Raw genomic sequence first — 12512 nt, 5'->3', positions numbered from 1 at the left:
ACGTAAAACATTTGGCAAAAAAACATTTAACATTGATTTGGGAAGGAAAAAAAAAATAAGAGAAACAAGATTAAAAAGGAACCAATTAAAGTCCATATATATATATATATATATATATATATATATATATATATATATATATATATATATATATATATATATATATATATATACGGAAAAGTTCAATAGAGAACCATTATTAATCAAGAAACCAATCAAAAGCGTCGAAATTTAAATCGACCGACATCAAAATGAAGAGTTGTAAACTTTTATAATGGACGCACATGTACCGGATTAGACCATCTCCAACCCATCTCCATTTTCCCCTATAAATGGAGTAAAAAATGGAGTAAATAGTGTTTCATCTCCAACCCTATTCCATTTTCTACCCCATTTTTTACCCCAAAAAGTATATTCCTAGAATATTCCATTTTTATAACTTATATATATTGTCAAATACACCCCTCTACTAATTAAACTCTATATTTATGATTAATTAATATAAATTAGTATATAACATGATATTATAAATATTAAATATTGCATTTAAATTATAATTAGTGGATAAAATAAACTAGAAATGTATAAAATAAAAATGAGAGGGACTAAAATTGACAACCAAACTTCACCTCCATTTTTGGAGATATGAATAGTATTCCTCCATATATGGGGGAATACTATTCATATCTCCAAAAATGGAAGTGAAATTGAAGTAGGGTTGGAGAAGAATGGGGGGAGAAATAGAGTTTCGGGTGGGTTGGAGATGCCTTATAACAAAACTCATTCCCTTTTTTTCATTTAAAATTTTTTTTAGGCCAACTTTTTTATCGAAAAAAAAAAACAAATATACCTTTGTTCACGATTTTTCATTATTTTTCCATAGAGATCTATGCTCATATATAAAAAATGAACTTTTTTTCCAAAAAAAAACCCACTTAATTTTCTTAGTTTTTTCAATATTTAAGTTTATTTTTATCAAAAAAAAAAAACTAATTATACCAAAAATATTAATTTTTTGTATTCTATTAATAAACAACAACACTGATATTAAAAAAAAAAAAAAAAAAAAAAAAAAAAAAAAAAAAAAAAAAACTCGAACAGTGTGGATTCAGTGTAGACTCACACTATGAATCGATTCCTATGTGAAATTGAAGTAGTCATTCTATATACACCTTTTTTTCTAATTACATAAATAAATATAAGTAACTAAACATAAAAATGTTATCTTTACGTAGGAAAAATATTTTAGTTAACTAACAAATTAAATAATATAAGTTTAAGAGTTAGGACTTTCAAAACATTAATATTTTTATTAATCAACCAAATAAGTAATACATGTTGAAATTTTTACATTATTAAAAATCATTTGAAATATTATATTTTAAATGAATTTTGGTTGAAGTGTTTTGACCTTTATTATATATATATATATATATATATATATATATATATATATATATATATATATATATATATATAGAGAGAGAGAGAGAGAGAGAGAGAGAGAGAGTTAGGTTCAAATGTCTTTAGCAAGTATTTTGTTCCTAAACACGCCAATGAGAATTCAGGAAATAATAAATCATTAAATAAATTAAAAAGGGTATAATGGTAAACTTGGTTTATCTAATTATGGTAAAAAAAATATATTTCAATTAATATCTCCTTAATTAGTTAAACCCTACCAAACTAATATCCCTTTATCAGTCGGCCGTCGATCACAAAATCATCTCGTCTCAAAATAATTTCTCGAGGATTTCTTGTAGGAGAATGGAAGTTTTAATCGAAGATTTACGATGGAGAAGACAGTGGTGTGTGGCAGGGAGCCACCCTTGAAGCCTTAAACCCGACAGGAAAACGAGTGGGGGATGAGAGAACTTGGTAGTGGTCGATGATTCTATGGGTGTTTGGCTGTTGTTGATTTACAGAAAGAACGAGGGAGGAAGGAGTTGCAGCCAATAACATGGGTGGTGACAAACAGCATCTCCGATGAGGGTGGTTTGGTAGTGAGGATCGACGAGAAGTAAGGGAAAGGGTCTCCGGTCTTTGACTGACCGCAGGAGGTGTTATCATTCGCCGATCAAGGGGTGTTTGGCTGGTTTACTGGTCGTCGATCATCAATCAGGTAAAAAAATTCTTTTTTTTTTATTTGATGTTTAATAGAAATCATTGGGGTGTTTGGTTTTCCTGGAAAATTGATATAATGAAGGGGATATGGGTTTGAGTTTTGAAGGAAATCCATGGGTGTTTTGATTGGGTGTTTGAGCTTTGGTGTTTTGACATGGAAAATGGAGGAGAAGCAATGAAGGTGTGATGTCCCATTTTCTTGATTGATTTGTCAAGAACAACACCGTGTTCTTGACTGGAACATGATACTCAAAAGAATAAATAAGGAAACTGGATGTTCCTTCTTTGGTGATTCATTGACTGTCAATCAAAAGGAAACACATGTTGAAATAGAATAAAAGTTAATTTAAAACTCAATTAGGTATCTTATTTTCTTTATTGATTACAATATTCTATTATCTGAGATTTGATCAGTGTGCTTCGATTTTAGTGCAATTGGATGGTTTTGTTAGGACCAAATTAACAGTTACCCTAAAAGTGTTTGATGAAATGCCAAAGAGAAATATTACCATATTTATCGCTCAACATATCATGGCTTCAAATTGTATTCATGGTTAGCGATTGAATTTTTATTGAATGTTTATCCATTCTGCATATCATCTCCATTGTTCCACTGATTTATGCATTTTTCACTTTGATATTTTTCCAATAGAATGCATACGGTAACTGAATTTTGAACTCAAATTCTATCGGAATGGAATCAAGAATTCCAATTCTGTTGGAATGGAATATGGATATTTTTTATAGTTTTTATTCTCTTAGAAACCGAACACAGGAGGTATACCCTCCTGTGTAAATCATTTACTTTGCAAACTTTATTAATTAAAATGAACCCTCATCTATGAATTTTTCATCCAATTGCCTTTTGATTTTGATTTTGAATCACGAATTCCAATTATGTTGGAATGAAATATGGATTAATTGTTTTATTCTATTTAATGCACTAAAATTTTTACTATTTTGAAAGCTGATTATGTTTTCCTTGTGAATTTAGATTTTGAAGATGTTGCCATTAATGTGGAAAACAAAGAAAACATGGAGAAAGATATTTGTATTCTAACAGAATGTATTCTATCAGAATTTATAAATTGTTTCTTAGCAATAATATTCGTTCGGAATAGAGTAGTGTTTTTGTTAGATTTTGATGTTTTTTTTTTCTTTTTTAACCATTTTTAATTTTAATCTTTAAGAATAAATGTAATCGTTAAACCATTATTAGTCATAATTTTTTTAGAATGATTGTAATAATTGTTTATAGTCTTTTTCATTACCCATGAATGTAAATAGTGATTCTTAAATAATAAAATCCGTATTCTTTAGAAAATGTTATTCTTGATAATATGTTGTATAGTTCTTTAAGCATGTTTAATATAAAAAGTATATTAAATGAAACAATATTCTGCAAAAATAAAACCGCAATATGTTAATTAGTTTATTGTTGACTTTTTTGTCATTCTGACATAATAAAATCAGTTATTATTAAAAGTAATATTAAAATTTGAATTAGAATTAATTTAAAAAATTCAGATTTTTTAAAAATAAGGGAATAAATAATCCCTTAAAATCAAAAAATTTCTTTTTTTAAAATAGGTTAATTGACCAAAATACCATTTTGCTTAAATTTGTGTGATTATAGGATACATGCTACCATATTGTAATATCATAGACCCTCAGATAATGATTGTTGATTCTATTCATCTGGTGGTCCAGATCTGTGCATTCTGGCACACAATAGTTACTAGAAACAATATAACCTAACCATATATATATATATATATATATATATATATATATATATATATATATATATATATATATAGAGAGAGAGAGAGAGAGAGAGAGAGATGAAAAGTATAACATATGTATGAGTTTTAATTAATTATCTTTTTTAAACGGTACAATTACAAAACAAAAAAAAACATAGTTAACATATTTAATTAAATATTTTCGGCATCACCGTATATAACATATGATCAATATAATAGCATATATCCAAAAGTGGTCATAAACCCTCAACCCAGCACAAAAACCTTTAAGTTTGTTTTCTTTCTAAAATTTATATATGATTTGTATGCACGTCTTCCCAAAAGATTGGCCTTTTTATAGTAAACTTTTTACTAAATGCTAATTAAACATAATTAAGTTATAAAACATTTTAGTGTTAAATCATAATTAAAAAAAACTTTTGAGTTGCACAAGTTAAAAAAGGGGGTTTCAAATGCATGAGATTCAAGAAAAAATACTAGCTTTATAAGTATGTATGATTTATGATATATATATATATATATATATATATATATATATATATATATATATATATATATATATATATATATATATATATATAGCTAGGTTCAAATGTGGATTGACATCTATTGTGCGGACGTGTGGATAGTGTTATTCAGTGAGAATGAAAAAGAAAATATGTTGTTTGATAATGTGAATACGTTCAATCTTACATAACTATTGTCATTAGCACGCATTTTCACCAATTAAATTGTCTATAATGTTATTATAGACTTTTTATTATTATTCACATTCTGTCAGAATGTTGTCAGGATGTTTACTGAGTCGTATTCTGTAAGAATGAATTGACAAACGATGTGTGAGAACAAAAGTGAATAAAATTTAGTGAGAATGAATAGAAATGAAAATAATTGTGTGAGGTTGAACTTGTTCACATTACTAAATAACTTATTGATAGCTTATTTTATTTCCTTATTTTTATTAGTTTATTTTAGATTTTTAGATCTTTTTATCATTATTGCATTGTATTTTATTTATTTTTCTTTAGTATGGATCGTACCGGGTGCTTTTTATGTTGCATGAGGAATTTTGCAGGGTTTTAGAGCTTGTTGCGGTTGCGGGTTGATTGGAGACGGGCTTAGTGGGCTCCCGAGGCATTATTGGGCTTGGCGGAATCAAAGAAGAAGAATTGGGCTTTGAAAGTTATTAGGTTGGATTATTTGGGCTTGTGAAGATGGATCATAAATTTCTAATTTTGGGCTTGGAGCATCCATTTGGTGGCTAAATGATGATTGGTGGATTCAAATTACATGGACAGGGGGGACCAAAGGAATCTTTGGTAGTGGAAGGGTGGAGTGGTGGAATGTAAGGACCAATAGCATTACAGCAACATCTGTGCAGGTGGAATTTTCGTCGTGCGGGTACCCGCGCAACTGCCCAGTTTGGGCATTTTGGTCATTTGGCACACCATAACCTTTGAGGATCAGATCTACAGGCCCATTCACGAATTTTCCACCATTGGAGACCTGCAAGTGACGATTTGGAGAGCAAAATACTCAATTTCTTTCATCTTTTCAAGTCTTAGGTAGATTCTTGATGCAAATTAATTATTGTTCTTGTTACTTTGTTGCCATGAGTGGCTAATACTCTTATTTGGTTGACTTTGGCTGAAAACCAATGAATGTTTGTGGGTTTTGAAGGATTTATGTTGATTATCAATTTATTCCATGTTTATGATTCTAGTTTACAATTCTTATGCTTATTTGATGCTTTGATCATGAGCTTAGTATTTGATTGAGCAATGGTTGATTTGTTTCATTGATTTTGCAGTGGATCATTGAATTTATCTAGAACAAAGGCTTTATGATGGTAGAAATCATCTCTAGCTTATGAATCATAGCTCTTTTATGGATGTGTAAGCATTTGACATCCTCTAGGAATTAGGGATTCCTTCATTCTTAAGGCTAATTGATTTCTTGGGATTAATTGCTTCAATTGACCCTTGATCTTAATTAAGAAGGTGTGTTGTGGGCTTCCCCAACCTCCATACTACCTATGAGGAATCTTAGCATATCATGCTTCATGATTGCTATAACCAATTTGGGATGAAAGATAAGCTTTGTATTAGATCCTAATGATAAACACACAAATGTTCATTGTGCTGAATTGCCTTAGTTAACCAATTATTCTCAACCTTTGAGCATCTCATCAACTTGCTTAATTGCAAGGTTTTTAGTTATTCAAGTATTTTAGTTTTCAAGTAATCAAACCTCCCCCCCCCCCCCCCCCCTTTAGTTTAATTGTAGTTAGTTAGTTTGATTTCACTAGTTCTATTGAATTGCATTGGTGATTGAATACAACCATTTCCCCAAGGATCGATACCCATTTTTACCATTATATTATGTTTTATTTGCAAACAAAGTGTGTAATTTGCTTGGTGGACTTGACATCCCATCACTTATTTTTTAGTAATTCTCATAGAATATCACTGTCCACACGTCCACACAATAGTTATTCATCTACATTATAACCTAGCCCTATATATATATATATATATATATATATATATATATACACTTTATCAAAAATAAAATAAAATAAGTTAGCAATTAGCTTATAAGCTAATTTCACTACAAGAATCCACTCATATGTCAACGACATGTCGTCGGGAAAGCCTATACAGAGGACAAGTCATCGATAGAAAGTCGTAGGTACAGTCTCGTCGGTGGAAGTTGAAAAAGTCGTCGGGACAGGGCCCTATACAGATGACGAGTCGTCAGCAAATGATCGTCGGATGTGGTTTTCGAAGAAAAAAAGAGTTTTATTATTTACCTATACAGACGACTTGTCGTCGGTATAGAGGTAATTTATAACGATTACATGTCGTCAGAACACATTAACCTATTGCGACGACATGTCGTCGGAAAAAGTGGGTAATAGTTTTTCCTTTTGAATTTTAGCGATGACTTCTTGGTCGATGTAGGTCACAACTGCTTTTTACAGTTAGGACTTATGCCGACGACATGTCGTCGGTATAACCTTTTTTAAAAATATTTTTCATAGATTCTATTATATACACAAAACATGTTTTTTAAACAAATCCAGAAAATGTACAACATAATGTCAAACACTAAATAAGCATAACAAACCATCATAGTTCAAATTCAAGACTTAAAGTCTACTACATTCCAAAAAAATAAGTCTTTAACAAACTTTGTTCAAAATAACATAAAAGATCAATCATCACAATCGTCATCCGTCTTCTCGGTCTCGTTTGTTGGTTCGGAGGTATTTTGTGGAAACATATTGGGATTATATTGAAATTGTGGCATTGGTGGTGGTTGTAAGTTATGAATTATGGCCACTAATGAGTTATTATACATTTGATGCATTTATTGCATATATTGTTGCATTTGTTGGGTTAATGCAACAAATTGGGTATTATCCATATTTTGATATTGCGATTTGGAAGTTTTGGAAGGAGGTTGATTTGGAATTAAATGATTGTTGATTCTTGGTTTTCTTCCAACTCTGTGAGTATATCCGTGTCTCTCACCGAGGGCACGACTAAGACAATGAAACTCAATTACATGTCCGCCCTCCCTGACCTCTTTGTGCATCTTCGTATACTCCGCTTGAATCATTTCCTAAAATAAAGAAAAAAAAATAAACATACATTAATTAAAACAAATGACTATATTTAAACACTAGAACAATAATAATATAAAACCTTAAAAAACATAATAATAATAATAATAATAATAACAACAACAACAACAACAACAACATATTTAACAACGTATTAACTTCATTTATTACTTACCTAATCTTCTCTTGCTTGCGGTGTACACCAACCTTGACCTTCCTTGAAGCTCATCTGCCTCCAACCCTCAATATGTTGTGGGCATAGTCCTTGTTCAACCTATAATAAGCTAAAAACAACTAATATATTTATATAAGTATTAATAAAATTTTCATATAATACAATTAAACTTTATTACCTCCATATGACGTCTTTCAACATATGACCTACAACCATGAGCACTTGTATGTGGAAATTTGGCCCTATATTTTTTATCTTTTACCGACTGGTTCATAAAACCCTCCTCCAAAAAAGCTGATCAATCAAATCATTACAAGTTGTGGCGTCAATTTCTTTCGGTGAATATTTTCTTGCAGTTTCCACAACTTCATATCCACCGACTTCTTCGAAATGACATTTCGCGATGTGTTCTTTATATGTATGTAATTAAAAAAATAATTAATAAAAGAAATATTTAAAAAGTATAATTTTTTTGCATATAAAAAGTATTAGTGTACTTAGTTCTAACTCAGATTACATAGATTCATTGTATTCGAAAGGGACACACTGCCGATACCTATAATGGAGTGGTACATTTTATGTGACCAAATTTGAGATCAACCTCTTTAATATTTTGCCAATTTTCCCTAGGAATCCATAGGTCTCCCCGTCACTATCAATTCGCATAGGTAAAGGATTGTCATCATTGACCTTATACGCTGTATACATATTCAAATTTCTTCCTTTGCCACACACTCTTTTCGGGTTTGCTACATTGACGTATATAATTGGAAATTTAGAAATTTAGAACTTTAAAAATATATCCAATACTTAAGAATTCCATGTAACTTATAAGATTCGCAACCCGCTACTATCTTGTGTGTGCCCCCATGTGGAGGTCTTTCCCCGTCATCTCCTCCATATCCCCTCGCGACATGTGCTGCCATCTATTTAAAAATATTATAAACATTCAAAATATATTATAAACATACTTTCAACAAAACTAATAAACAAATATTATAAGTAATCAGAATCATCACTAGAACAAACTAAAAATGTACGTTGTTGTTAATAACCTTTGTAGTTAGGTTTTCTGTAATAACAACATATTTTTATTAGTTTGTTTATTAATCATTCTATTTGTTCACTTCTTTTTCATATTTACAGTATTTATAGCATCTTATTTTTGTTTTTTTCAATTATGGCATTATACTTTAAATATGATTTTTTTTCTATTATAGCATCGTACTTTTAATAGCTAAGACAATCATACATATTATACATTTTATACATCCAAAATAGTAAACCTAAACAACTAAGACAATCATACATATTATATATTTTATACATCCAATTCGAAGCATTTTTATATACTTAAACTAGTAAACCTAAACAAATAACAAAATCGTGCATATTATACATTTTATACATCCAAATCCAAACATCTTATATGTACTTAAACTAGTAAACCTAAACAAATAACAAAATCATGCATATTATATATTCCAAGCATCTTATATGTACTCCTAAAAAAAGCAACAAATAACAAAATGCATTTTATACATTTAATTACAAAATCAAGAAGCATACCTTTGCCTATTTCAGAGAAATTAGAAAAACAGGAAAGAACCCCCAAAACAGAAAACCACGTCGTTGTGAAATGCCATGGTGGTTTACTCAACGAAAAATAACACCAAATTAGAAAAAGAAACAAAAAAAATGCAGACACTAAAAACTGAAACCAAATTCAAACATGAGAAAGAGGGACATTGTCGGTTTACCTATTGCCCTTTAGTAGTGTCCGGAGACAAATGGTAGAGTCGTCAGAGACTAGTGTCCAGATTTCTACAAATTGAAACACAACAAACTCAAATTTGTGACTAAAATCTATGAAATCAGCAAAAGTAAAACGAAGGAAGCAAAATACCGGTGAACCTTCAATTAAATCGCATTAGTGGTGTGTTGTCGGACTATGGTGGCTGGAGACGGGTGGTGGTGGCCGAATTTCTAGAAATTAAACCAAAAAAAGTCAAAATCGGACCCAAAATATGTGAAATCACGAAAAGCATAATGGATGAAGTTTATACAGTGAAATGCGATTAATGAGCGTCAGAAAAGCAGTCGCCAGTCAAGAGAGAGAGAGAGAGAGAGAGATTTGGGAGTTCTCCCTGCGCGTGACTATGAATGACAGGGGTTTAGGGTATTTTAAGACTTTAGCACCCTATCCTGATGACATGCCGTCGGTATAGGGTTTACAAAAACGATGCCGTATTGAGTTTCACACAAATAAAAAAAATTAAAAATAATTATTTGTACCAACAACATGTCATCGAAACACATTTTCACGCGAATCGCCACATATATATGCCGACAACAAGTCGTTGCATAGCACTTTTTCGCGAAAACGACGACAGTTCTTTTCTCTAGAACGTGGAATAAAACTAAAAGGAAATTATAATTTACACAACATATACCGGCGACTTGTCGTCGGCATAAGGTTCCAGGAAACCGCGTAAAAGATATTTGTTTCCGCCAAAGCCATGTCGTTGGCATAGATTTCCTGGTCAAAGTTGGTAAAAGCTATAGCGACGCATGTCGTCGATGTAGCTGTATTTTTAGCGATGACTTTTGTTGTCGCCACAGGGATAAATTCTTGTAGTGTTTAAATATTTGTGTTAATTTCATTTGGACATCAGCTAAACTTTTAAGGTTGTGTTTGGCGCACCACAGCTAGTTGATACGCTAGCTTATTTTTTGAAGTTTTTTAAATTGTCATGTTTGGGAAGCCAAATAGTAGCTTATAAGCTAGTTTTTTAAAAAACTACTTAGGCTATGTTTGGCGTACTAGCTGAAAAAATAGTTGTTAGCTGAAAAGTTAGCTGAGATCTGAAAAGCTAGCTGGGAGCTAAAAAGCTAGCTAAGAGCTGTTAAATAAAAAGTTCGCTGATAGCTAAAAAATTAACTGATAAAAAATGACGTTTGATAAAACTAGCTGAAAAGGTAGCTGAAATATATAAAATGATATTTAAGAGTATTTGTTTCTATAATTAACTAAAGGGTGTATTTGAAATTTTTTTTAAAAGTTCCTAAGAAAACTAGTTTAAGTAGCTTTTCAAAAAGCTAGCTTATAAGCTACTTTTTGGTTTGTTAAACATGACAATATAGAAAAACTCGAAAAATATGCCTCAAACACAGCTTTAGACTAATTTTTTAGGAGTTTTTTTTTAATATTCTAAATATACCCTTTAAATAATTATAGAAAACATATTTTCTAAATGTCATTTTATATCTTTCAAACTAGTTTTTCAGTTAGTTTACTAAACATTATTTTTTATTAGTTAGTTTTTTAGCTATCAACTAACTTTTTATTTAACAACTATTTTTTCAGGTATCACCTAATAACATAGTCTAAATACTCTATAAAAAATATAAAAAATAAAAATAAAATAGTTTTAAATAACCGATCTCAAACATCTATTGCATATCTACGCCCATCCTTCCCAATATTTCTTACATGTGCGGGTCCAATAAACTTATTGTCGATTTTGAAGAATGTTCTTCCAATCGGTTTCGTTTTACTTCCACATATACGTTTTTTAAATAATTTTATTTACATTAATTCTTAAAATAAAACAAAAATACAATAACAAAGTTTATTTCTTTCATCTATAAATACCATTCATGAAACACACCCATTTACTTATTTATAAGCATGAAGCTAATTATTTCATTCATTTTCGTCAATCTCTTCATCTTCATCACCACTCTCTCACTTCTCTCCGCCGCTTCCAGCATAATCTACGACTCCACCGGCAACAAGCTTCTAAGGGGCATCCCGTACTACATACTCCCCCTCCTCCGTGGCTCCGGCGGCGGACTCACGCTTTCTCAGAACACCAAAGATGCTTGTCCACTCAACGTCACCCAAGAGTCTTTCGAGGTCAACAATGGAGCTCCATTCACCTTCAACCCCATAATTCTCGACGAAGAAATCATCCGTGGAGCTTACCCCGTTTCTATCGAAGCTGATGTCGTAAACCCTTGCCATGGATCGAACATATGGAAGGTAACGACGGCGACAGCGGCCAAGGACGACGAAGACGATCTTCTGACGAATATTAAACATAAGAAGAAGAAAGATGGTGATAAAGTTGTTTCTGTTCAAATAGTGACCACCGGCGGGGAGTTTAACAAGCCGGAAAGTTGTTTTCAGGTCGTGGAAGATGATGTGATGCCGGGATTGCAGAGCTACCAGATTCAGCATTGCCCGTTTAAATGTGGTACGACGAGTACTGATCTTACTTGCTATAACGTCGGCGTTGTTAGAGATTCCGATGGCAAGGGATATCTTGGTCGGACGGATGCTATCTTCCCTGTCGTGTTTACAAATTCTTTACGCTCGTCTAGCCAATTAATGGTCAAAGTCAGCACATCTAGTCAACCGGGGAAATTAATGAGGTCCGAATAATTCTTTTAGTTACCCTCGTTGTTGTTGATGAAGAAATAAAGTTAGTGACTATTATAGAACTATGCTTGTTAGAATGCCAATTTTATATAAATCTAATTAATAAAAGCATGTAACTCTCAATAGCAAGTTTTCATTAAAGCTTGTTTAGTTTTCTACGTTGATTTAAATAACTTGTGGGTACGAAATACCTTCGATGGTGACATTTTTGTTAGATTTTACAAGCCAAATGAAAGGTGTCATGAATGAAATGCCCGATTCATGACACTTGTTAATGGATAAAATAAAATCAACATGTGGATTACGTAGGACCAATAAAGATTGGAGCCATTTGTTTACAACTACTCTTTCAAAATATTTTGGAAAAACATGACG

The 12512-nt window shown here is 31.3% G+C and overlaps 1 protein-coding gene across 1 annotated transcript; it reads left to right on the top strand.

Moving 5' to 3' along the window:
* Window positions 1–11384: 11384 nt before the first annotated feature.
* Window positions 11385–12140, top strand: LOC111913194 (kunitz trypsin inhibitor 5). Its single transcript, XM_023908913.3, has one exon. The coding sequence runs from the start codon at window positions 11385–11387 to the stop codon at window positions 12138–12140; it is 756 nt and encodes a 251-aa protein (XP_023764681.1).
* The last annotated feature ends 372 nt before the right edge of the window (window positions 12141–12512 follow it).

The sequence above is a fragment of the Lactuca sativa genome, chromosome 8 (genome assembly GCF_002870075.4).
Source record: "Lactuca sativa cultivar Salinas chromosome 8, Lsat_Salinas_v11, whole genome shotgun sequence".
Classification (NCBI taxonomy): domain Eukaryota; kingdom Viridiplantae; phylum Streptophyta; class Magnoliopsida; order Asterales; family Asteraceae; genus Lactuca; species Lactuca sativa.
The sequence above is the reverse complement of the archived record's forward strand: the minus strand, read 5'-3'. Positions and strand labels throughout refer to the sequence as shown.

Coding starts and splice junctions, on each gene's coding strand:
- LOC111913194 (XM_023908913.3), top strand. CDS start 11,385: ATGAAGCTAATTATTTCATTCATTTTCGTCAATCTCTTCATCTTCATC.